This window comes from Saccopteryx bilineata, chromosome 1 (genome assembly GCF_036850765.1).
Source record: "Saccopteryx bilineata isolate mSacBil1 chromosome 1, mSacBil1_pri_phased_curated, whole genome shotgun sequence".
Classification (NCBI taxonomy): Eukaryota; Metazoa; Chordata; class Mammalia; order Chiroptera; family Emballonuridae; genus Saccopteryx; species Saccopteryx bilineata.
Window position 1 is genome coordinate 330,958,084 of NC_089490.1, and position 23,179 is coordinate 330,981,262.

The window sequence follows — 23,179 nt, forward strand, 5'->3', positions numbered from 1 at the left end:
AAATTAAAGGAGATCCTGTATTTTTTTTTATTGTGAACTATAGATTACTCTCTCATTTTAACTATGTGGGTATTTTCTAGATTTTCTAAACATGTGTCACAGATACTTTTTCTTACCTTTGGTATCATGACTCAGTCTCCTCCCCAGTTACCTCTGCCAGTTCACTCCATATCTTCTGAGAATTAAAGGAAGGAATGAAATAACATGCTTTCAGTATGAGCTTCCTCAGTGGATATGGACTATTCAAGTCACATTAAGAATATTTTTTTTTATTTTTCCTGGAATTTGTTATAGTGTGAAGTATATAATAGTATCTGGAAAGAAAAAGACACTGGAATTATTAGTCTGCATATCTGCCTTTGTAGTTAAAAGCTGTGGTCTCTTAAATATTTTAACTCAAAAGATGTTTAAGCAAGATTTGTAGTTAGGTATAATATACTAGCAGTTTTAGACTGTATTATATGATTTTATATAAATAGTTATGGATTTTTAGAGAAATGGATATCGTCATATTGACTAGTTGACATTGCTCTTTTTTCCCCCACTAACTGGGATCTATATAAATGTTTGTCCCATTGCTTTCTATTTTCTGTTGATTTGGGGGATTTGCTATGCAAATAAAAGTTGTAACTCAGTCATACTTGATAATATATAATTATTATTCAGAATTTAATATATAATTATTATTCAGAATTGATCCTAGTATTTATTTATTTTTTTAGTGTCCTACTGAAACCAAAGCAACATTTGGGGTCCACCTTAAAATAGTAGGAGACTGGACAGGTATGTGGAACATAGAATTTTAAGATACATGCTTTGAAAATAATGGATCATGTAATTTATGTATAAGTAGTGGAATTGCCAGCATGTGTAAAAATGTATATATATATTCTCAAGCTGTTGTTGTCTTTCTTTGCTTGTATAGTTTTGACATATTTTCTTCTTGTAAGATGCATTTTAGAATTGGAATATCTTGGATATTAGTTTTCTTTTACTCTCATATCTTTACAGCAGCTTTATTTTTATTTATAATGCAAAAACAGTAAACAACCCAAATATCCACTAACAGCTGTAGAGATGAACAACAATTGTGGTATATTTATACAATGGGATAATACCAACAATACAAATGAACAGACTATTGAGATATATATATATATATATATATATATATATATATATATATATATATATATATATATATATAGCAAGATGGATTAACATCAAAACAGTTATTGTTAATAAGAAAATCCAGAGTCCCCATCCCCTAGAAAATATATTACATAAAATTCTAGAAAATGTAGTAATTTTTAACGATGTATTTCACTGTGTTTGCAAATAATAGATTCCTGCCTCCTCGTCAGATGTACTGTCAATAGTGGGAACACTGAACTATTTTATTTTTTTAAGACAACATGGTTTTTAAATTATTGGTTGGTTTTACTTTCAAATAATTGACACTAACTTTTCCTGTACAATTACCCACTCCACTACATCTCTGGGATAGTGGTCATTTTGAGTAGCAGGTCTACTGGTGGTGGTATTTTAGTTAATTATTTAATAAATACTTTTTATTATCTGAGAGGTTATATTGAAAATTCTGAGTAAATAACACAAATATTATTCATTCTTATATCCATTCCCTTGACTGTTTTGGTTGGTTACTCAAAGGAAAGGATGCAGGTATAAACATGAGTGTAGATGTAAATAAAGATACTTTGTAATTGAGTGCTAAACAAGGAGCTGGCTTGTTAAAACTATAGGGTATCAGAAAATGTAGTCTAGGGCTATACAGAAACTTCACGGAGAAGATAGAATTTGAGTGGAACCTTGAAAATCAGGGCAATGAGGGAGAAAGTAGGTCATTTAAGTGAAATTCACAGCTTTGTTAAAAATCAGGAGAGATAGTCATTAAACCATATTTAAGAAAGGTAAGTCTATCAGCTGAACTGAAGCAACATATTTGCTCTGGGGAGTAGTATAGAAAAGCCATTTAGGGTCAATGTGGTGAAGATCTTGAATACCTAGACAAGATATTAGAATAACTTAGAGATACTAGGGGACCTTTAAAGAATTTGGAGCATCATAATGAAAGTAATATTAATAACTTGCTAGTTAGGTCAATTAAAATCAAGGGAAGGCTTATGGTGTTGGGAGTCAGAGGAGAATCAACAGAGGAAAGGAGATGAAAACTGGGGAGAGGTAATGTTTGTAAGCACAGGTTGAGAATAAGCTTTGAAAAGGAGGAATTAATTTTTGTAAAAATAAGAGAGGACAAGATATTGTATAATAAGAAAGAAATATTTTAGGAAAAATAGTTGAAAGAGATTATCTCATACAGTTAAAAAATTATAGTGTAAAAATTTTTGACCATAGAAAGGACAGCTGGTTTGGAATTGGAGACTTAAAGGAAATGAAGAAAGTATGCAACATGGGCAAACAGTGAAATTAACCAGCAGACCTTTGAGCAGTAATGAGCTATTTCGAATCATGACTTAAATAGATATTGTTCATATGATAGCAGTTAAGAGAGTTCATGGTAGTCTTTTGTTAGAAAAACACTGGTGTAGTAAGGAAACAGTAATTCTCATGACAGCTGTTTGACGTAGTCACAATTGTTTTCTACCCTATGACAAATAATGAGTAAAGTTCTTTTCTGGTTCAAATTTCAGTACAGTACAGATTAACTTCAATAATGAATGGTAATTAATAGGATTCTACATCTGAAGGGAAACAAACACAATGAACATATAATTTAGTTCATCAGTGTAAACAAAACTTCATGATTGTTTTCTTAATTGAATTTTATTGGGGTGACACTGGTTAACGTAATTATTTGGGTTTTAGGTGCCCAATTCTACAACACATCTCCGTACACTCTGTACATTGTATCGTATGTTCACTCCCCACAAAAAATAAACTCTTTGTCCATCACCATTTATCTTCCCTATACCCTCCTCATCTCCCCACACTGCAATCACCAGACTGTTGTCTGTGTCCATGAGTTTTTCTTTTTTTTGTCCTTTTTTACTCTGTCCCTCCACCTCCCTCTCTGACCCCCGCCCCCTGCCCCTGCCAACATCTGTCTGCTACTCTCTATGTATGAGTCTGTCTCTATTTTGCTTGTTAGTGCATTTTGTTCATTAGATTCCACATATGAGTGATATCATATGGTCCTTGTCTTTCTCTGACTTCATGATGGTTTACTAATAACTACTGCTTCTGAATTTCTTCATAAAGTTATTTTCTATTGTCAGTAAGTCATTAAGATGAATTCTCATTAGTTATATATTTTAATCTCTATTAGGAATACTTAATAGTTTTAATGTTATCCTCTCATTTTATGTACTATGCCATTGAGGGAGAAACACGATCATTCTACTCAGAGATCAGTTCCAGTCAGAGGCTTTTCAATTAATAGAGACCTTCTTGGTTGTTGACTTTAAATATTTGTTGATTTGGAAAGAACCCCTAAATAATTGTGCCACTATCTGGCAGTTTAATTTAAAAAGTTGCTTAGCTGTCATAAAACAATGGAATTACAATTATGGAGGAAAAAATGGGAATATTACTTCTGAGATCAAGGACCACTGATTTTTATTCTGAAAGAATTGATTAAACTCAGTTTTATTTATTTATTTTTTTAATTTTTTTTTTTTTTTTCATTTTTCTGAAGCTGGAAACAGGGAGAGACAGACAGACTCCCGCATGCGCCCGACCGGGATCCACCCGGCACGCCCACCAGGGGCGACGCTCTGCCCACCAGGGGGCGATGCTCTGCCCATCCTGGGCGTCGCCATGTTGCGACCAGAGCCACTCTAGCGCCTGGGGCAGAGGCCACAGAGCCATCCCCAGCGCCCGGGCCATCTTTGCTCCAATGGAGCCTTGGCTGCGGGAGGGGAAGAGAGAGACAGAGAGGAAAGCGCGGCGGAGGGGTGGAGAAGCAAATGGGCGCTTCTCCTGTGTGCCCTGGCCGGGAATCGAACCCGGGTCCTCCGCACGCTAGGCCGACGCTCTACCGCTGAGCCAACCGGCCAGGGCTAAACTCAGTTTTAGAGCTGTAGTTATAGAAAATCCCAAAGAGGTGCTTGAGAATTTGAATACCTGAGTTTTACTTTTAAACTGACTTAGAGGTATTTAACAGTGGCTCTTTCTTCCCTGAAATACGTTCTGCCTGGGCAGGTCTAATGAACATGTTTAAGACCATTGCATACATGATTTTCCTAAGACTAATCAACTACACCCAGCTAGAGAGTGCCCATAAAGCTAATGAAACAGTTATATAGCACAGCATCAAAGTTTGTATTTGTTGTCTAGCTTTGTATTTTACCAAAGTCTCTAGTTGAATCTCCTAGGTGTGTGACAAACTTATTAAAGTTTAGAAGACTCTTCAAACCTCTTAAACAATTCAGATTTTTCCTTGAAATTATGATATGGTATTAGTGGTGGGGTGAATTACTCAAATAGATTTCTCTTTGAATTGAATTAATATTTTGTTGCTTTTCTAAAATCAGTCAAGCTTTCCAGTTTCAAATATATGGTCACAGATTGCCTATTGGCTTGATCTAACTGTTCAAAATATCTTCTTAGTTTCTTCATTAGATATTATTTGCAAATAAAATCTGAGGTAATGTTACACTGTTGATTATTTCAGTAGTTTAAATAGCAACTTACAGTAGAGAGGTTTGAGATGTACTACAAAAACATTATATACCTAATGTCCATATGTAATTAATTAAAAAATTTTGACATTCAATAATTAGTGTATTGACAAAAGCTGGATAAAAATGCAACAAAGGGCTCATTGTATTTATCACATAATAGCTTTTTCTTGCTCCTTGGGCATCAGTTCCCATACTTCCTATTGGAATATCTTGCTATAGTCAGAAGATATGGTTAATTTGAGGGTTCAAAGTGGGAAAACAGGGCCATATAATATCATAGATTTGCCTTGATCACATAATTCATTGATATTTACTGTATAAATAATCCTAGATACAGCGTTGAGTAAAGAGTGGGCCAAAAAAGAGGTGATCACTCTCTCTCTACCACTTTTTACTTCAATAAAGCTTTGTTAACGGAACATGCGTGATACTTCATCTTGCTGTTTTTATGAAAAGATTAAAACAGGATATGTGTGATGTATTTAAAGTGGTTTTCTTTCCCATTTTGAGGAACTCCTTGTAAGTCAGATGATGGGCAGACTAAATAATAATGTTGTTATTTTACAATGACAACATTTTTTGGAATAGTTATAGCATCCACCTTACACTATTTATGTCTGTGACTGGCTTTTGGTTGCTGCAAATAAACAAAAACATAAAAGTATTCCTGCTGAATACTGAACTCTTGCTCAAGGATAAAAGAGGAGATCCAAATGGAGTTTGAGCATACTGACTTCTTTGAATAACTCAAATTATATTTGACTATGTGACTTACCATGGGTTTTAGATAATTCATGTTCATACAGCATAAACTTTACACCCATAATAAATATGAATTATCAATTGCTAGATTAACAAAGGAATGACTAAAAATACTATTTTTCTTATTTGTATGTTTGTGTTGACTAGCAAATTATCATATAATAGTTAGACATTTGAGGAAGATAATATTTAAGCTATTTGTTATTTTGCCTCATAATCAAATATTTATTAAATACCTACTATGTGCCAGATTTAGTGCTACTCTCTGCAGACTGACTGAAACTGAAAAGGTCTCAGCTTTTATAGAGACTGCATTTCATTCTCTAGAGATGTCCAATAAACAAAAAGAACATATCAGTATATAACGTGTTAGAAAGTGATAAGTACTGTGAAGAAAAATACAAAATAAAATAATAAATGAGCCTGACCAGGAGGTGGCCCAGTGGATAGAGCATCAGACTGGGATGCAGAAGACCCAGGTTCAAAACACTGAGGTCACCAGCTTGTGCGTGGGCTCATCTGGCTTAAGCAGGGGCTCAACAACTTGAGCCTGGGGTCACTGGCTTGAGAGTAGGATCATAGACATGACCCCATGGTCACTGGCTTGAGCCCAAAGGTCACTGGCTTGAAGCCCAAGGTTACTGGCTTGAGCCTAAGGTTTCTGGCTTGAGCAAGGGATCTTTTGCTCTGCTATAGCCCCTGGTCAAGGCACATATGAGAAAGCAATCAACAAACAGTTAAGGTGACTTAAGAAAGAATTGATGCTTTTCATCTCTCTCCCTTCCTGTCCGTCTGTTCCTATCTGTCCCTCTCCTTGTGTCTCTGTCTCTGTCACACACACACACACACACACACACACACACACACTAAAAATAATAATAATAAATGAAAATAAAGTAAATAAAAAATAAAAGTAAAGGAGTAAATATGGTGAAGGGTAGTAATGCTAGTTTAGGTAGAGTGTTCAGTTATAGACTTTTTGAAAAGATATGCAAGTAGATGAGGATAAATCAGGTGGATTTCAGAAAGAAGTATGTTTACGCTAAGGAAACAGTAAGTGCAATGTCCCTATCACTTTTTAAAAATTTTCTATTATACTTTTTTTTTTTGTATTTTTCTGAAGTTGGAAATGGGGAGGCAGACAGACTCCTGCATGTGCCTGACTGGGATCCAACCAGCACACCCACCAGGGGGCGATGCTCTGCCCATCTGGGGCATCGCTCTGCTGCAATCAGAGCCATTCTAGTGCCTGAGGCAGAGACCACAGAACCATCCTCAGCGCCTGAAAACTTTGCTCCAATGGAGCCTTGGCTGCGGGAGGGGAAGAGAGAGACAGAGAGGAAGGAGAGGGGGAGGGGTGGAGAAGCAGATGGGCACTTCTTCTGTGTGCCCTGGCCAGGAATTGAACCTGGGACTCCTGCATGCCAGGCCAACGCTCTACCACTGAGCTAACTGGCCAGGGCCTATACCATTTTATTTAAAATGAAATATTTTCAATTAAAAATTAGTTTAAATTTTATTTTTTAGTTTTTATTATTACTTTGGATATTCCAGGGATGGCAAGGAGGCCAGTGGGACTGGATGGAATACAGACATTGAGGGAGAGAGTAGTAGGAAATGAGATTAGAGAGGTGAGTAAATATTAGATGCTATTGGAGGATGTGGGTTTTAATCTTATTGATGTAAAAGACAGGGTTTTGAAGTCTACATAAGAGTAATATTCATTCTGTTCTAATACATAGTACCTGGTGGTTGGTAGGCTGAGGATTCTTTTTTAAAAGGCTAAATTTAAGAACACAGGGAAAAGGTGAGAAATACAAATATTGTAGAACATAGTCACACTGTTTTGATTGGGTGGGTGGGGAGAAGATTCATCATTTTGGAGATGCTTCAGTGGTTCTATTTATGGGCTCTGGTAGCCTCACTACCCCCGAGGTTTCACCAGTCCCTATGGGTGGTAGTAGCTTCTGGCTACTCTCTAGATTTCTTCACTATCTTTGATTTGACTTCTCAGTTCTCCCTTCACTTGAGGCATTAATTCCCTGTACAAAATTCCTTTCATTTATAATATGTAGAGTCATTCCTGGTTTGGCTGGATGCAGACTATTACAAGAGGTCAGCAGACCCTCTATGCACAGAGCACTGAATCCAAAGGAGTAATATATGGAGGGAGGTAAAAAGAAGTGTAAAAAGCCCTGAAGCAGTCCAATGTTTGTGTCAAGGGACTAATAAGAAATGCAGCAAGAACCAAGAGAGTGGAAATATTGTAAGGAATAAAGTCTGAGAAATATTTATGGACCAGATATGGTAGGTAATTGTACATTTCAATTTTATTGTAAATCTAATGGAAAACCATTGGAAGATTTTGCTTAGGGTCTGACTGATATTTTAATGTAGTAACTTTATGTAGAGCATATGATGGGCGTAGGCTAGAGTAGAAATAAAAGAGATGAGTTAAGAGAGAAACTCTTGCCTGACTAGACAGTGACACAGTGGATAGAACATCAACCTGGGATGCTACACACCCAGGTCCGAAACCCGAGGTTGCCAGCTTGAGCATGGGCTCATTCGGCTTGAGCACAGGCTCACCAGCTTGAGTGCAGGGTTGCCAGATTGAGCATGGGATCATAGACATGACCCCAAGGTCGCTAGCTTAAACCCAAGGCTGTTAGCTTGAGCAAGGGGTCACTGGCTCTGCTGAAGCCCCCGGTCAAGTCATACGTGAGAAAGCAATCAATGAACAACTAAAGTGCCGCAACAAAGAATTGATGTTTCTCATCTTTCTCCCTTCCTGTCTGTTTGTCTCTCTCACTGAAAAAAAATAAAAATAAAAGAGAGAGAGAGAGAGAGAGAGAGAGAGAGAAAGAGAGAGAAACTCTACATAAGAGAAAATGTGAATTACACAAAGGATGATATTGATTGGGTCATGAGAAGTGAATGGATTTTAAAGGCATGTCTGAAAGTTTTGTTAACACATTCGAGGTGGGACATAAGAAAAGTGAAGAATCAAAGATATATCCAAGTATTTTAGCTTTAATAAATTAGGGGACAGTGCTGCTGCTTATTGAGATAGAGAACACTGTGGCAAACTGGGAGGGAGAAAGGCAACAGTGGACATTCAAAGTTCAGTCTTGTACATTTTGAATTTGAGATGCCCCTTAGACTTCCAAGAAGTAAAGATATTTGCAAATCCAGAGGTCAGGGAGAGATCTGTGTTAGAGATATAAACCTGGGAATCATTAATATATTCATGGAGTCAAAGCCTTGAAGCTGGATGGGATCACTAGGATACTAATTCTCAACCATGTAAGATCCAACACATTGCTTTATAACATTTTATATGCCCACTTTATGTTCTTAAAAAATAGTTAACAGATATTATATACACAAGTATGTTTTAAAAATAAATTTATTGGCCCTGGCCGGTTGGCTCAGTGGTAGAGCGTCGGCCTCGCATGCAGAAGTCCCAGGTTCAATTCCCGGCCAGGGCACATAGGAGAAGTGCCCATCTGCTTCTCCACCCCTCTCCCTCTCCTTCCTCTCTGTCTCTCTCTTCCCCTCCCGCAGCGGAGGCTCCATTGGAGCAAAGATGGCCCGGGTGCTGGGGATGGCTCCTTGGCCTCTGCCCCAGGCGCTAGAGTGGCTCTGGTCGCAACAGAGTGACGCCCCGGAGGGGCAGAGCATCGCCCCCTGGTGGGCAGAGCGTCGCCCCCTGGTGGGCGTGCCGGGTGGATCCCGGTCGTGCGCATGCGGGAGTCTGACTGTCTCTCCCGGTTTCCAGCTTCAGAAAAATATAAATAAATAAATAAATAAATAAATAAATAAATAAAAATAAATAAATTTATTTTGCTTAACTTATATATAAAGAGCTACTAAACTAATTTATAGTAAAATATTTATATTCAATATTTAAAATTTCAAGCATGACTGTACTAGATGTCATAATGAAATAGGTGACTTGTACCCACATACAGAATGATCATGAATAAAGCAGTTCTAAATAGAGACTCCCAATATTAATTGAAATACTATGAGTACTGTATCTTTGTCATGTAACTTTCCAAAATGCTGAACATCTTTTGGCTAAGTTTTAGTCACAATACAGTACAATATTACTGAAGCTAAAAGGGTGGTTACAAGCCTGAAAAATTTAATGCATATTTAAATCATGCAAAAACATTGCATTTTAATAATTATTTTAATTTCCATGAATGTCCAGCAAGTCATTTAAAAAAGATGCAGTAAATGGGACAAGTCCTTATCAGAGTATTCTTCACAACGTTGTCAGATATATAGTGCCTCTGACTACTACTCTCTAAACTTTGGTAACTTTTGATCATCATCACTGTGAGAACTACATTGCCTCCACAAGTTCTCAAAACTGGCCTAAGAAGTGGCATTGTCTTGCCAGGAGTAACTGATTTAAGAAATGTGTATAGATGGAGAAGAAATCTAACAGGGAAGACAGAGAAGATGGTGACAGGGAATGGCTACAGATTGGTCGATAGACTTCAAGAGAAATGAGATTTTCCTTTTTCTTCCTTCTGTTTTCTGAGTGATGATATAAGTAGTAAGGCTATTACTGAGATTGAGGATGGGGAAAGATATGTTAAATTTTGAAAAGGAGGATGAAGGTATAAGACACCATTTGAAGTAGTGAATTGGTAAGTGAAGCATGGTGGCCCTTCTGAGTTGTGCCAAGATGCTGAATGAGATATGTAATGAGACAAGCCAAAATAATTGTGAGGTTTTTTTCAGGCATGGTCTATTTCTTCAGATAAACCATTAACCAGGTTGGGAGTTGCATTTAACCAGCATTGGTCAAATCCTGATTAAATTTATTATAGTTGTCATCTCCAATACATTCTCTGCACTGTAGCCATAGAAACATCAAAGTATGAATAAAATTGATCACTTCTCTTTAAACACGTTACTAGCTTCCCATTTCTCCTAGAATAAAGACAAAAAAGAATTCTTATGATAGCCTGGAAGGGTCTCCCTGCTCTGGCTCTGTCCAGCTTCTCACCTTGATTCAGCTTGTTTATTTTCTGCACAACAGCAAAGCGGTTAATTTTTAACTTATTGTGTTTACATGTATTCAAATGTCCCACTGAGTATAAATCCCTCACCCCTCACCTCTGTGTACCTTTTTATACCCCTTTGCCCCACTCCCCCTAACTCCTTCCTCTCTTCCCTTAGGATTTGCTGTCCTGTTACCCTTATCTCTGTGTTATGTATATATAATTTCACTAATTCCTTTACCTTCTCTGATTCCATGCCCTCATCCCCCTTCCCTATGACTGCTGTCCCTCTGGTCACTGTGACCCTGTCTCTGCCTTTATTCCATTCCTCAGTTCACTTTGTTCATTAGATTCCACATATATGTGAGATCATATGATATTTGTCTTTTCTCTGCCTGGCTTACTTCACTTCGCATAATAATCTCCAGGTCCATCCATGCTGTCACAAAAGTTAAGATTTCCTTCTTCTTCACAGCCAGTAGTATTCCATTGTGTATGTGTACCACTGCTTTTAATCCACTCATCCACTGATGAATAGTTGGCCTGTTTCCAGATCTTGGCTTTTGTAAACAATGGTGCAATAAACATGGGGGTGCATATCTTCTTTTGGATCAGTGATTTGGCATTCATAGGATATATTCCTAAAAGTGGGATAGCTGAGTCAAAAGGTAGTTCCTTTTTTTTTTTTTTTTTTTTTTTTTTTTTTTTACAGAGACAGAGAGTCAGAGAGAGGGATAGATAGGGACAGACAGAAACGAAGAGAGATGAGAAGCATCATTAGTTTTTTTGTTGTGACACCTTAGTTGTTCATTGATTGCTTTCTCATATGTGCCTTGACCATGGAGCTACAGCAGACCTAGTAACCCCTTGCTTGAGCCAGCGACCTTGGGTCCAAGCTGGTGAGCTTTGCTTAAACCAGATGAGCCCGCGCTCAAGCTGGTGACCTCGGGGTCTTGAACCTGGGTCTTCAGCATCCCAGTCCAACACTCTATCCACTGTGCCACCGCCTGGTCAGGCCATTTTTAATTTTTTGAGGAGACCCTATACAGTTCTCCACAGTGGCTGTACCAGTCTGCATTCCCACCAGCAATGAAAGAGGGTTCCCTTTTCTCCACACCCTCACCAGCGCTTATTGTGTGTTGATTTGTTAATAAGTGCCATTCTGACAGGTGTGAGGTAGTATTACATTGTGGTTTTAATTTGCATTTCTCTGAGGATTAGTGACATTGAAACTTTTTTCATATGCCTATTGACCATCCTGTATGTCCTCTTTGGAGAAGTGTCTATTCAGTTCTTTTGCCCATTATTTAATTGGATTGTATACCTTCCTGGTGTTGAGTTTTAGAAGTTCTTTATAAATTTTGGTTATTAACCCCTTATCAGATGTATTAGCGAATATGTTCTCCCATTGTGTAGGTTGTCTTTTTATTTTCTTCATGGTGTCTTTTACTGTGCAAAAGATTTTTAGTTTGATATAGTCCCATTTGTTCATCCTGTCCTTTATTTCACTTGCCTGTGGAGATAAACTGGCAAAAATATTGCTATGAGAGATATCGGAGAGTGTACTTTCTGTTTTCTTCCAAGATTTAATGGTTTCACAACTTACATTTAAGTCTTTTATCCATTTTGAGTTTATTTTTGTGAATGGTGTAAGTTGGTGGTCTAGTTTCATTTTCTTGCTTGTATCGCTCCAGTTTTCCCAATATCATTTATTAAAGAGACTGTCTTTACTTTATTGTATGCTCTTATCTCCTTTGTCAAATATCAATTGTCTATATAGGTGTGGGTTTATTTCTGGGTTCTCTGTTCTGTTCCATTGATCTGTATGCCTATTCTTATGCTAGTATCAAGTTGTTTTGAGTACAATAGCCTTGTAGTATAATTTGATATCAGGAAGTGTGATACCTCCCAATTTATTTTTCATTTTCAAGATTGCTGAGGCTATTCGTGTTCTTTTTAGGTTTTATATAAATTTTTGGAATATTTGTTCTATATCTTTGAAGTATGCCATTGATATTTTATATAAATTGCATTGATTTTATAGATTGCTTTGAGTAATATAGACATTTTAATGATATTTATTCTTTCTGTCCAGAAGAACGGTATATGCTTCCACTTGTTTGTATCTTCTTCGATTTCTTTAATCAATGTTTTATAATTTTTTGAGTACAAGTACTTTACCTCCTTGGTTAAATTTACTCCTAGGTACTTTATTTATTTATTTATTTTTTTGGTTGCAGTAGTGAAGGGGATTGATTCCTAAATTTCTCTTTCAGACAGCTTATTGTTGGTGTATAAAAATGCCTGATTTCTGGCCCTGGCCAGATAGCTCAGTGGTAGAGCATCGGCCTGGCACGCAGGAGTCCCAGGTTCGGGCCAGGGCACACAGGAGAAGTGCCCATCTGCTTCTCCACCCCTTCCCCTCTCCTTCCTCTCTTTCTCTCTCTTCCCCTCCCTCAGCCAAGGCTCCACTGGAGCAAAGTTTGCCTGGGCGCTGAGGATGGTTCTGTGGCCTCTGCCTCAGGTGCTAGAATGGCTCTGATTGTGGCAGAGCCATGCCCCAAGATGGGCAGAGCATCACCCCCTGGTGGGCATGCCGGGTGGATCCAGGTCGGGCGCATGGGGGAGTCTGTCTGACTGCCTCCCCATTTCCAGCTTCAGAAAAATACAAAAAAAAAAACCTCATTTCTGAATATTAATTTTATATCCTGCCACCTTGCTGAATTCATTTATCAGGTCTAATAGTTTTTTGACTGAGACTTGAGACTTTTTTTATGTACAGTATTATGTTATCAGCAAATAATGATAGTTTTACTTCTTTTCCAATTTGGATGCCTTTTATTTCTTCTTCTTGTCTAATTGTTGTGTCTAGGACTTCCAGAATTATGTTGAATAAGACTGGTGAAAGGGGGCACCTCTGTCTTGTTCCTGAGCATAAGGGGATTGCTTTTAATTTTTGCCCATTGAGTATGATGTTGGCTGTGGGTTTGTCATAGATGGCCTTTATCATGTTGAGGTATATTCCCTGTATTCCCACTTTGCTGAGAAGTTTTGATCAAAAATGGGTGCTGAATTTTATCAAATGCTTTTTCTGCATCTATTGATATAATCATGAGATTTTTATCCTTCCTTTTGTTTATGTGATGAATCACATTGATTGTTTTGCCAATATTGTACCAGCCTTACCTCCCCAGAATAAATCCCACTTGATCATTATGTATGATTTTTTTCATGTATTGCTGGACCCGCTTGCTAATATTTTGTTGAGAATTTTAGCATTTAAGTTCATCAGGGATATTGGTCTATAGTTTTTTTTTTTCTTTGTAGTGTCTTTACCTGGTTTTGGAATGAGGATAATGTTTCCTAATAAAAAGAGCTTGAAAGTCTTTCCTCCTCTTGAATTTTTTGAAATACCTTGAGAAGGATAGGTGTTAGTTCTTCTTTGAATATTTGGTAAAATTTGCCTGTGAAGCCATCTGGTCCAGGACTTTTGATTGCTGGGAGTTTTTTGATAACTTTTAATTTCATTATTTGTAATTGGTCTGTTTAGGTTTTCTGATTCTTCCATATTGAGTTTTAGAAGATTGTATGTTTTCAGAATTTATTCATCTTGCATATGTTGTCCAATTTTTTGGCATACAGATCTTCATAGTGTTTTCTTACAATTCTTTGTATTTCTGTGGTGTCAGTTTTTACTTCTCCACTTTCACTTCTAATTTTATTTATTTGAGTCATCTCTCTTTTTTTCTTGGTGAGTCTGGTTAAAGGTTCATCAGTCTTTTTTCCCTTTTCAAAAAACCAGCTCTTGCTGGCATTGATCTTCTGTATTGTTTCTTTAGCCTCTATGTCATTTATTTCCACTCTGATCTTTATTATTTTTTTTCTTCTACTTCCTCTGGGCTTTATTTGTTGTTTTTTTCCTAGTTCTTTTAGATGCAGAGTTAAGTTGTTTATTTGAGCTTTTTCCAGCTTCTTAAGGTATGCCTGTAGTGCTAAGAACTTCCCTCTCAGGACTGCATTTGCTGTGTTTCATAAATTGTGAGTTGTTGTATGTTCATTTTTATTTGTTTCAAGGATATTTTTTATTTCTTCCTTGATCTCGTTAACCTATTCATTACTTAGTAACATGCTATTTAGCCTTCAAGTGTTTGAATGTTTTTCAGTTTTTCTATTGTAGTTGATTTCTAGTTTCATGCCATTGTGATTAGAGAAGATGCTTGATATGATTTCAGTCTTCTTAAATTTATTGAGACTCATTTTGTGTTCTAACATGTGGTCTATTCTAGAGAATGTACCATGAGCACTTCAAAAGAATGTATATTCTGATGCTTTGGGGTGAAAGATCCTGAAGATATCTATTAAATCCAGTTGATCTATTGTGTCATTTAAGGCTTCTGTTTCTTTGTTTATTTTTTTGTCTGGAGGATCTGTCCATTGATATTAGTGGGGTATTAAAATCCTCTACTATTATAGTATTGCTGTTGATCTCACCCTTTATGCCCATCAAAAGCTGCTTTATATATTTAAGTGCTCCTATATTAGGTGCATAGATATTTACAAAGGTTATATCCTACTGTTGGATTACTCCCTTTATCATTATTCAGTGATCTTCTTTATTCCTTACTATAGCCTTTGTTTTAAAGTCTATTTAGTCAGATACAAGTATTGCTCCCCAGCTTTTTTTTCATTTCCATTTGTGTGAAATATTTTTTTTCCATCCCTTCACTTTTAGTCTATGTATATCTTTTGTTCTCAGTTGGGTCTCTTGTAGAAAGCATATGTACGGGTCCTGTTTGTTTTTGTTTTTTTTCTTTTTTACTTACAGAGACAGAGAGAGAGTCAGAGAGAGAAGGATAGACAGGGACAGACAGACAGGAACAGAGAGAGATGAGAAGCATCAATCATTAGTTTTTCGTTGCAACACCTTAGTTGTTCATTGATTGCTTTCTCATATGTGCCTTGATGTGGTCTTCAGCAGACCGAGTAACCCCTTGCTTGGACCCAAGGTGGCGAGCTTTGCCCAAACCAGATGAGCCCGCGCTAAAGCCAGCACCTCAGGGTCTCAAACCTGGATCCTCCACATCCCAGTCCGACCATCTATCCACTGCGCCACTGCCTGGTCAGGCGGGTCCTGTTTTTTTATCCATGCAGCTATCCTATGTCTTTTGATTAGAGCATTTTATCCATTAACATTTATGGTTATTATTAATATGTAGTTGTGCATTGCCATTTTATTCTTTAAATCTACAATCCTCTTTTTCTCAATTCTTTTTTTTCTTTGCTCTTTTTACAGCAGGCCCCTTACCATTTTTTGCAGTACTGGTTTGGTTGTAATGAATTCCTTGAGTTTTTTTTTTTATTGTCTGGAAAGGTTTTTATTTCTCCTTCAATTTTAAATTATAGCCTTGCTGGTTAAAGAAGTCTTGTTTGTAGGTTGTTGCTTTGCATCACTTTGAATATTTCTTGCCATTCCCTTCTGCCCTCAAGTGTTTATGTTGCGAAGTTGGATATCATCCTTATGAGGGCTTCTCTGAAGGTAATTAAATGCTTTTCTCTTGCAGCTTTTAGTATTCTTTCTTTGTCTGTTAACTTTGATACTTTAATTATGATGCGTATTGCTGTAGGCCTCGTTGGGTTTCTGTTTAATGGAAGTCTCTGTGCTTTTTGAACTTGTGTGACTTTTTCCTTCATCAATTTAGGGAAATTTTCAGCTATGATTTCTTTAAACAGGTTCTCTATTCTTTGTTCATTTTTTTCTCCTTCAGGAACCCTTACGATGGAATGTTGTTTCTCTTCATGTTGTCACAGAGCTCTCTTAAAGTTTCTTCAGAATTTTTGAGCCTCTTTTTGCTGCTCTGCTTCCATTCTTTCATTTATCTTGTTTTCTAAATTGGTGATTCAATCCTCTGCTTCATCCAGCCTATTAATTCGTTCTAGTGCATACTTCATTTCTGATATTGTATTTGTCATTTCTGACAGGTTCGTTTTTATGATTTCAATGTCCTTTTTGATTCTTCCTATTTCTTTAGGTGCTCATTATGCCCACCCATTGTTGCTCTAAGATCCTTGTGCATCCTAAAAATCATTGTTTTAAACTCTGCATCTGGTATTTTGGTTACTTCCATCTCATTAAATTCTTTTTCTGGGGATTTTTCTTGTTGATTCATTTAGGTCATATTTCTCTGTCTGCCCATTTTGTCTGTGTATTAGGCAGCGATGTTCAACTTTGAAATTTTTATGTGGGCTTTATGAAGAAGATGGGCTCAGTGGTACTGTACTCCAGGGCACTTGTTTTCCTTGCTCTAGGAATGCTTCTTGAGCATACTATTTTCCCTCTTGTTGTATGTGAGTATTAGATGCAGTTAGTCTTTTCATGGTTACATTTATCCCTTCAGGCTGGCTAGCTGTAAGGGTCAACCTTGATCATGTGTATTACACACTGTGCAATGTCTGTCCTGTTGGGCATTATTCTCCACAGTGTCTGGTGCCTGCTAGACTCCACCTTTGGGTGTGGTGTTTGTGTAGGTAATTAAGTCTAGGGTTGGTGCTCTCTACACCCACTACCAGTAGTGTTGGCTCTAGCTCTTCTTGGGTTGGTGTTAGCTGTTGTTTGTGACCCGCTGTGGGCTATCATCTGCAGCTACTGCACTTTTCGCTGTTTGTGTCTGTGTTTTCTAGGTCTGGGTACTGTGGGAGGGGCTAACTTTTGTATAAGGATCAGCTGCCTCCTGCTTAGAGATGACAAGAGCTCCAGAAATGCTTCAAGCTCTGTAAGATTTGTCTCCACTTTTCAGCTGCTCCTCCTCTAGCAGCTGCCTGGTCTTCCCATAGAATCTTCTGTAGTAAGACTGTAGTGTGCGCTCAGATTGGCCTCACCCAACCAACCCTATTACAGGTTGCATGCTTGGTGAGTTCGGGCAGCTGAGGTTGTGAATACAGTGTTTGTTGGACCGCCTACTTCAGGAGTTTCTTGGTCAGGAGCTAAGTACTGGGAATGTGGCCCCTACTCCAGAACATTATCCCTCAGCCACTGCTGGATACTCAAATTTTATTTCTTCCCAACAAGGTGAGCAGCAGGTTCAGACTGAGTGTGCCTGACAGCCCCCTCTGCAGAATTTCTTTCAGCTGTTGAGACCTCAGTCTCAGGAAAGAGGACTGAGAGAATCCTCTCCTGGGGCTGACGGTATTCCTCCTGAAGGTGGCTAAGCCCCTTGACCAGATCCAACATTAGTCTCACAGGGACCCACACTTTAAATATCCATGCTCCAAGCCTCTCTTCCTTCCCCTTGTGGGATCTAGCCTAGCAGGACAGAATATGCAGTGTCCAGGCCAGCTGACTCTGAATCTCTACACTACCCAATGCACATGAGCTGCTGTGCTGGTGCTGATCAGAGAGAGCAGAACTTGCCTCAGCTGGGCCTGGTGTGAGGAGCTTTTCTTTAGGATGCCACTTTAGTAAGGGTTGTTAGGTCCTGAACCAATGCTTTCTGCAGCTGGCCCCTGGATGTGCCAGCCCTGGGCCTCCCAAGCAGGAACCCAGCACAGCAGACCAGTGGGGACACTGCCCATGTGTGACTGGCCCTCGGCAACCTTCTTGGAGCTACAAGCAATTCAGAGTTTGTGGCTGCCTCTGCTGGGCCCAGGTGTGCATGGACTGCACTCCTAGGCTGGCTTTTACCCACTCTGGTCCTGGGATAAAGTCCACTCAAATGGCCAAGTTTCCCTGAGTCTTGCCTCTTGCTGCCTGTCTGCTGGCTGCTTGTTGGGTTCAGCTGCTGAAAAAAACCTCTGCTAGAGTCTAGAGCCTGCAGAAATTCAGCAATTATTAAGGATGGTCTGTGTGGCTCTATCCCTTGGCCCCAGGTGTCAGTCTGTCCAGACTTTTTTCACAGACCTCAGTAGGATGTGGCCCCAGAAGTCCAGTGGGTGTGGCCTTTGAGACCCAGAGGTGTGATCTTCCCCATCTCTGGACAGTTTTAGCTGAGTCTCTTGTGAGGTGGAAGCACCGAGTCATAACTCGGGAGAGTGTCTGGGGTAGTTCTGGTCTCAACACCTGAAAACTGAGTCACTGTGCGCCCCCTGCTTCCTGGCCTCTCAGAACGATCCATTGCCATCCCTGGAATAGGAGGGACTCCCAAGGGTGGAGCATCTGCTTTTTCCCAGGCTTATGCCACACAAAGGGGATGCTCTGCCCAAGAATGATGGCAACTGCATTCTCTCATACTGGAGAATGATTCATCACAGGGTTCAGGTGGCTGTCCCCCACAGTGTTTCTCCCTGGGCCTCCAGCTTTATACTCTCCTCCTGCAACTCCAGTGCTCTCAGCTCTCCCCCACCAGAGCCCCAGGTAAGTGGCTGAGAGTGAGATTTTTCTGCATAGGCCCTTTAAAACAGAGTCTGCATCTGAGAGCTGTGTCTCTTTCTCACAGACAGAAACCTGGCTCTTTTCACAGCTAAATGCTGTCTGGGCGCCTCTTCTAGGCTCTGGGGCTCAAGGCTGGGGCTCCAGGCCTGGGGCTGAGGGCCCACACCTCTCAAGTCAACCCATCCCGCTGTGAGAGTCCCTCTGAGCTGCTGCTTGCTCCTGGGAGCAGGGCAGCACTTTCTGTGTCTCCGCCCTTCCTACCAGCCTTGGTGTGGCTTCTTTAGTGATCCTTGGTTATAGATTCCTTTTAGTTTGGTCCAAAGTTGGTTTTTCAAGATGATTGTTCTTAAATTAAGTTGTAATCCAATTTGGTCCTGGGAGGTGGCAGTTGGAACGTTCGCCTACTCCGTTGCCATCTCTCTTCTCCCATGGGTCTTTTAAATCCTTTTTTTTCTCTTCCTTCTTCCTATCCTGTACATGTCCTGATCCATATATTGACATTACTCTTCACCACCCCTGCCCACCCCTACCTACACGTGTACCTGGTATTTATAAGTCCCAGTTCAGCAGTTACTTGGTCTGAGAAGCCTCCTAGACACCTCAATTTTTGGTTTCTTATATATGCTGCCATCACTATATTTCTTTTCTTCAGAGCACTTCTTTCATTGGTAACTATCCATTTAAAATGTGAACATTGATGCAACAAATTTCCTCTGTAGACTATAAGCATTATAATTGTATCTCTTTTTGCTTACCATTGTACTCGAGGGTTTATTAAAATGATTGTTCATAGTAAATGTAAATATTTATTAAGGAAAGGGAGGGAGCGAGGGAGGCAATGTGCACTTCAGTACAATCTTGTAAGTGCATTGTGGTATTCTTTTGAGTTAATAAATCTATTGTAACAATCATAACCTGCATGTCTTTTTCTATACAAACAACTGTATACCTACTTTGGCCTGCCCCTGTATACTGGTCACCTGATGGCATTATGCAGATTGGAAAGGAGAAGGACCAGTTTAGAAGCAAAATTTTCAGATTAAAGATATGTCATAGTGTCAAGGAAGCTGAGAAGAAAAAATTTCTCCAGAGAGAATTGTGTCCAATGAAATAGGACCACACAATAATTGAGTGAGAGGGATTACCCTTAACCTTATGAAGATCATCTTACTGGGACAATGCAGGGGAGAAGTTTGGGGATGGTATAGACTGCTTTGATTTACTGAGTAAACTGGAGATCAGTAAGTAGAGAAAGATAGTAATAAAAAAAGCACATGGCCTGACCAGGCAGTGGCACAGTGGATAGAGTGTCGGAATGGGACGCAGAAGACCAGATTCGAAATTCCAAGATTGCCAGCTTGAGCACAGGCTCACCAGCTTGAGCATGGGGTCACTGGTTTGCACGTTAGATCATAGACATGACCCCATGGTCACTGGCTTGAAACCCAAGGTCAAGGCACATATGAGAAAGCAATCAATGAACAACTAAGGAGGTGCAACAAAGAACTGATGCTTCTCATCTCTCTCCTTTTCTCCTATCTGTCTATTTCTGTCCCTCTCCCTGTCTCTGTCACACACACAAAAAAGCACATGGCAAATGGGCCTATTTCTTTTTTTTTTAATTTTATTTATTCATTTTAGAGAGGAGAGAGAGACAGAGAGAGAGGGAGTGAGGAGCTGGAAGCATCAACTCCCATATGTGCCTTATGGGCCTATTTCTAAAGTCATCCCATCTCTAAATTTTCCCGGAACTCTGAAAGTGATTAAATTTACACTGATCTGGCCTGTGATTAGCAGTGGGAGATGAGTTAGCAAATATGTATGGAATTACTTTTCTATCCTTCTAGGTAGAGCTGAGTCAGAATGAGAATTAATAGATCAAGTCTTCAAGTGTATATTATTTATATGTATAATGAAATAGTATATATAATTCTAGCATTTTGTCAATGTAGAAATCATTAGATAATTAATTAGTTAATGCTATCAAATTTAAGATAACTTGTTTACTATCATAATATAATAAATCATTCAGTAAAAATTAGCTGGTGCTATGTTCCATATTTCATAGCCTCAAAAATCAAGGACATTTTTTTACCAGGGAAGTGAGAAATTTATATTACAATTGCAATGCCCATCTGTTCTCAAGAGAGAAAATAAAGTGTTTCTTCTTTGGTTTCTCGGTTTATGAGCATGATATCTATACTATCATTCTTTTGTAAATGACAGCTCTCTTGCAGTGTCCCTGAAAATATAGAGACTGCTTAGTAAATAGTTGGAATTCACTACTCATGAAGCTTTGTTCTAGGTCTGTCATTTTACAACTCCCAAAATAGGGGAAAATACAAAATTTTTATTTTCTGACCAACAAAAAATGTTACTTTTTATTCGTGAAAATAAATAGATTATGTAATTTCTGGTCCTGGAATTAGAGTTAGTACAGCAAAGTGGTTTGTTTGAAGGGATTGTTATGTTTTTTATTATGATTTGTTCTGTTCCTAGCAGAAGTTAGGATTCTCTGTTATCTACTATTTTCTGTTTTATTTTACTATATAATGTGAAGGAAAATAAGAATAGTAAAGAATTTTCTTGGTAAAATAATATTTTGAGCAATGTCAAAAATATGACAGTAATGTAGTGAGTAGCCCAGAAAGAATATGTCATTTGTGAAGTCATTCTAGTGTTAATGGACTAAACAATTCCAAAGAAGCAGGAGGGTAAGAATTTCATGCCATTATTATTATCATGAGTAACATATTTAAGTACTCATTTTGTTTAATTTACTTGTTGACATTTTATAAAGAAAACTAAATGAATGCAGTTCTTATTTCCTAAACAAATTGTAATTAAATTTATTTTAATTATATTTTTAATTGAATATTTAGGGTGACCCTGCTTAACAAAATTATATATATAGGTTCAGGTGCACAATTCTACAACACATCATCTGTACACTGTATTGTGTTTCCCATCCCAAGTCAAGTCTCCTTCCATCACCATTTATCCCTCCAATACCCTCCTCCACTTCTCCCTCCTCACTCTTCCCCTGACAATCACCACACTATTATCCATGTCCATGAGTTTTTTCTCTTTTTTTTGTCCTTTTTTGCTTCATCCCTCTCATACAGCCCCCGACCCCGACAACTATCAGCTTGCTCTCTGTGAGTCTCTCTTTTTTGCTTGTTAGTTCATTTTGTTCATTAGATTTCACATATGAGTGAAATCATTTGGTACTTTCCTTTCTCTGATTGCCTTATTTCACTTAGCAAGTGACTTGATGGATTACAGTGAAGCCAGTAGCGTTCTTCAATGTCATCTAAGTGAACACACCAAAAACATTACATAGCTTAACACCGGGATTCAAAGGCAATTGAGTAAGACAACTTTGGAAATAGAGTCTAGCAAAAATGCTGTTGTTCTTATTGTGATTTTTGAACTTTGACAAAGGAGGAAGGTGGGATTTCATGAACTTATATAACTAAAATAGGAAAACTAAACTCTTCCATAAAATGAGATTTGGAGAAAACTTGGAGATGGCAATTAAATAATGAACATGGAATGCAAGGGAACCCAAAGAAATATATTATAGCTAGATTGAGTAGTAGAATATTAGTGGAGTTAGTGAAGAAAAGTTAAAATGGTTTGTTGCCTCATGAGAAAGAACTTAAACATAGAAGGTGATCATATATATATATATATATATATATATATATATATATATATTTTGCACTGCTTTGAGACACTAGTAAAATTTTGGGGTGCCGCTATCCACATAATTATGAAAGAAAAAAAGGAAAAAGTACCACATAGAAATCTTTGAAAATCTCAGTGTTTTCAGTGACAGTACCTAGCAGAAAGCTATGTTTCCAATTGGAGCAAATAAGAAAATGTGTTTTAAATGTAGGACTATCCATCTGGAATAGTCAAATGGTGATTGCCATCTTTTCTTTCCCCCTTCTCATTTGTGATATAGTCCTCTTACTTTCCACTTTCATAATAACAACGCACATCTTTTGTTGATGCTGAAATGGTGGAGTTAGGTGGTGGTTTGGAGTATTGTGTCTTCCGTGGTTGAGATGCAGTCCTCAGCAATAGGCTTTCGAAGTTGGCAGCAAGCATAGTGGAACAGACAACTGGGGCCGAGATCCAAACCCAGTGGAAATGGAAATTTATCTTTTTCTCTTTTTTTAAGGTTTGGGAATGCCTTTACATGAATAAATATTCCTAGACCAGTCTTTCCCACAGAATAGGAACACAAAGCAATATTTTTCCAAATCATCTTTTATAAAGAGGTTTTTAATTGTATTGATTACATATTATATTTATCTATTTAATTAAAGGAGTTGGCTTTTACAATATAAACCTCTAAC

At 38.2% G+C, this 23,179-nt stretch overlaps 1 protein-coding gene and 1 non-coding gene across 3 annotated transcripts in view; both read left to right on the forward strand.

Annotated features, from left to right (window-relative positions):
- NOX4 (NADPH oxidase 4) overlaps window positions 1–23,179 on the forward strand; it is a 197,179-nt gene that overhangs the window by 97,583 nt on the left and 76,417 nt on the right. For both annotated transcript variants that reach the window (XM_066248545.1, XM_066248550.1), the window contains exon 12: window positions 723–783. In XM_066248545.1, the coding sequence (XP_066104642.1) occupies window positions 723–783 (61 nt within the window). The remainder of the gene's footprint in view (window positions 1–722; window positions 784–23,179) is intronic.
- On the forward strand, window positions 8,842–8,917 carry TRNAA-CGC (transfer RNA alanine (anticodon CGC)). Its single transcript has one exon. It is a non-coding gene; the product is annotated as a tRNA-Ala (tRNA).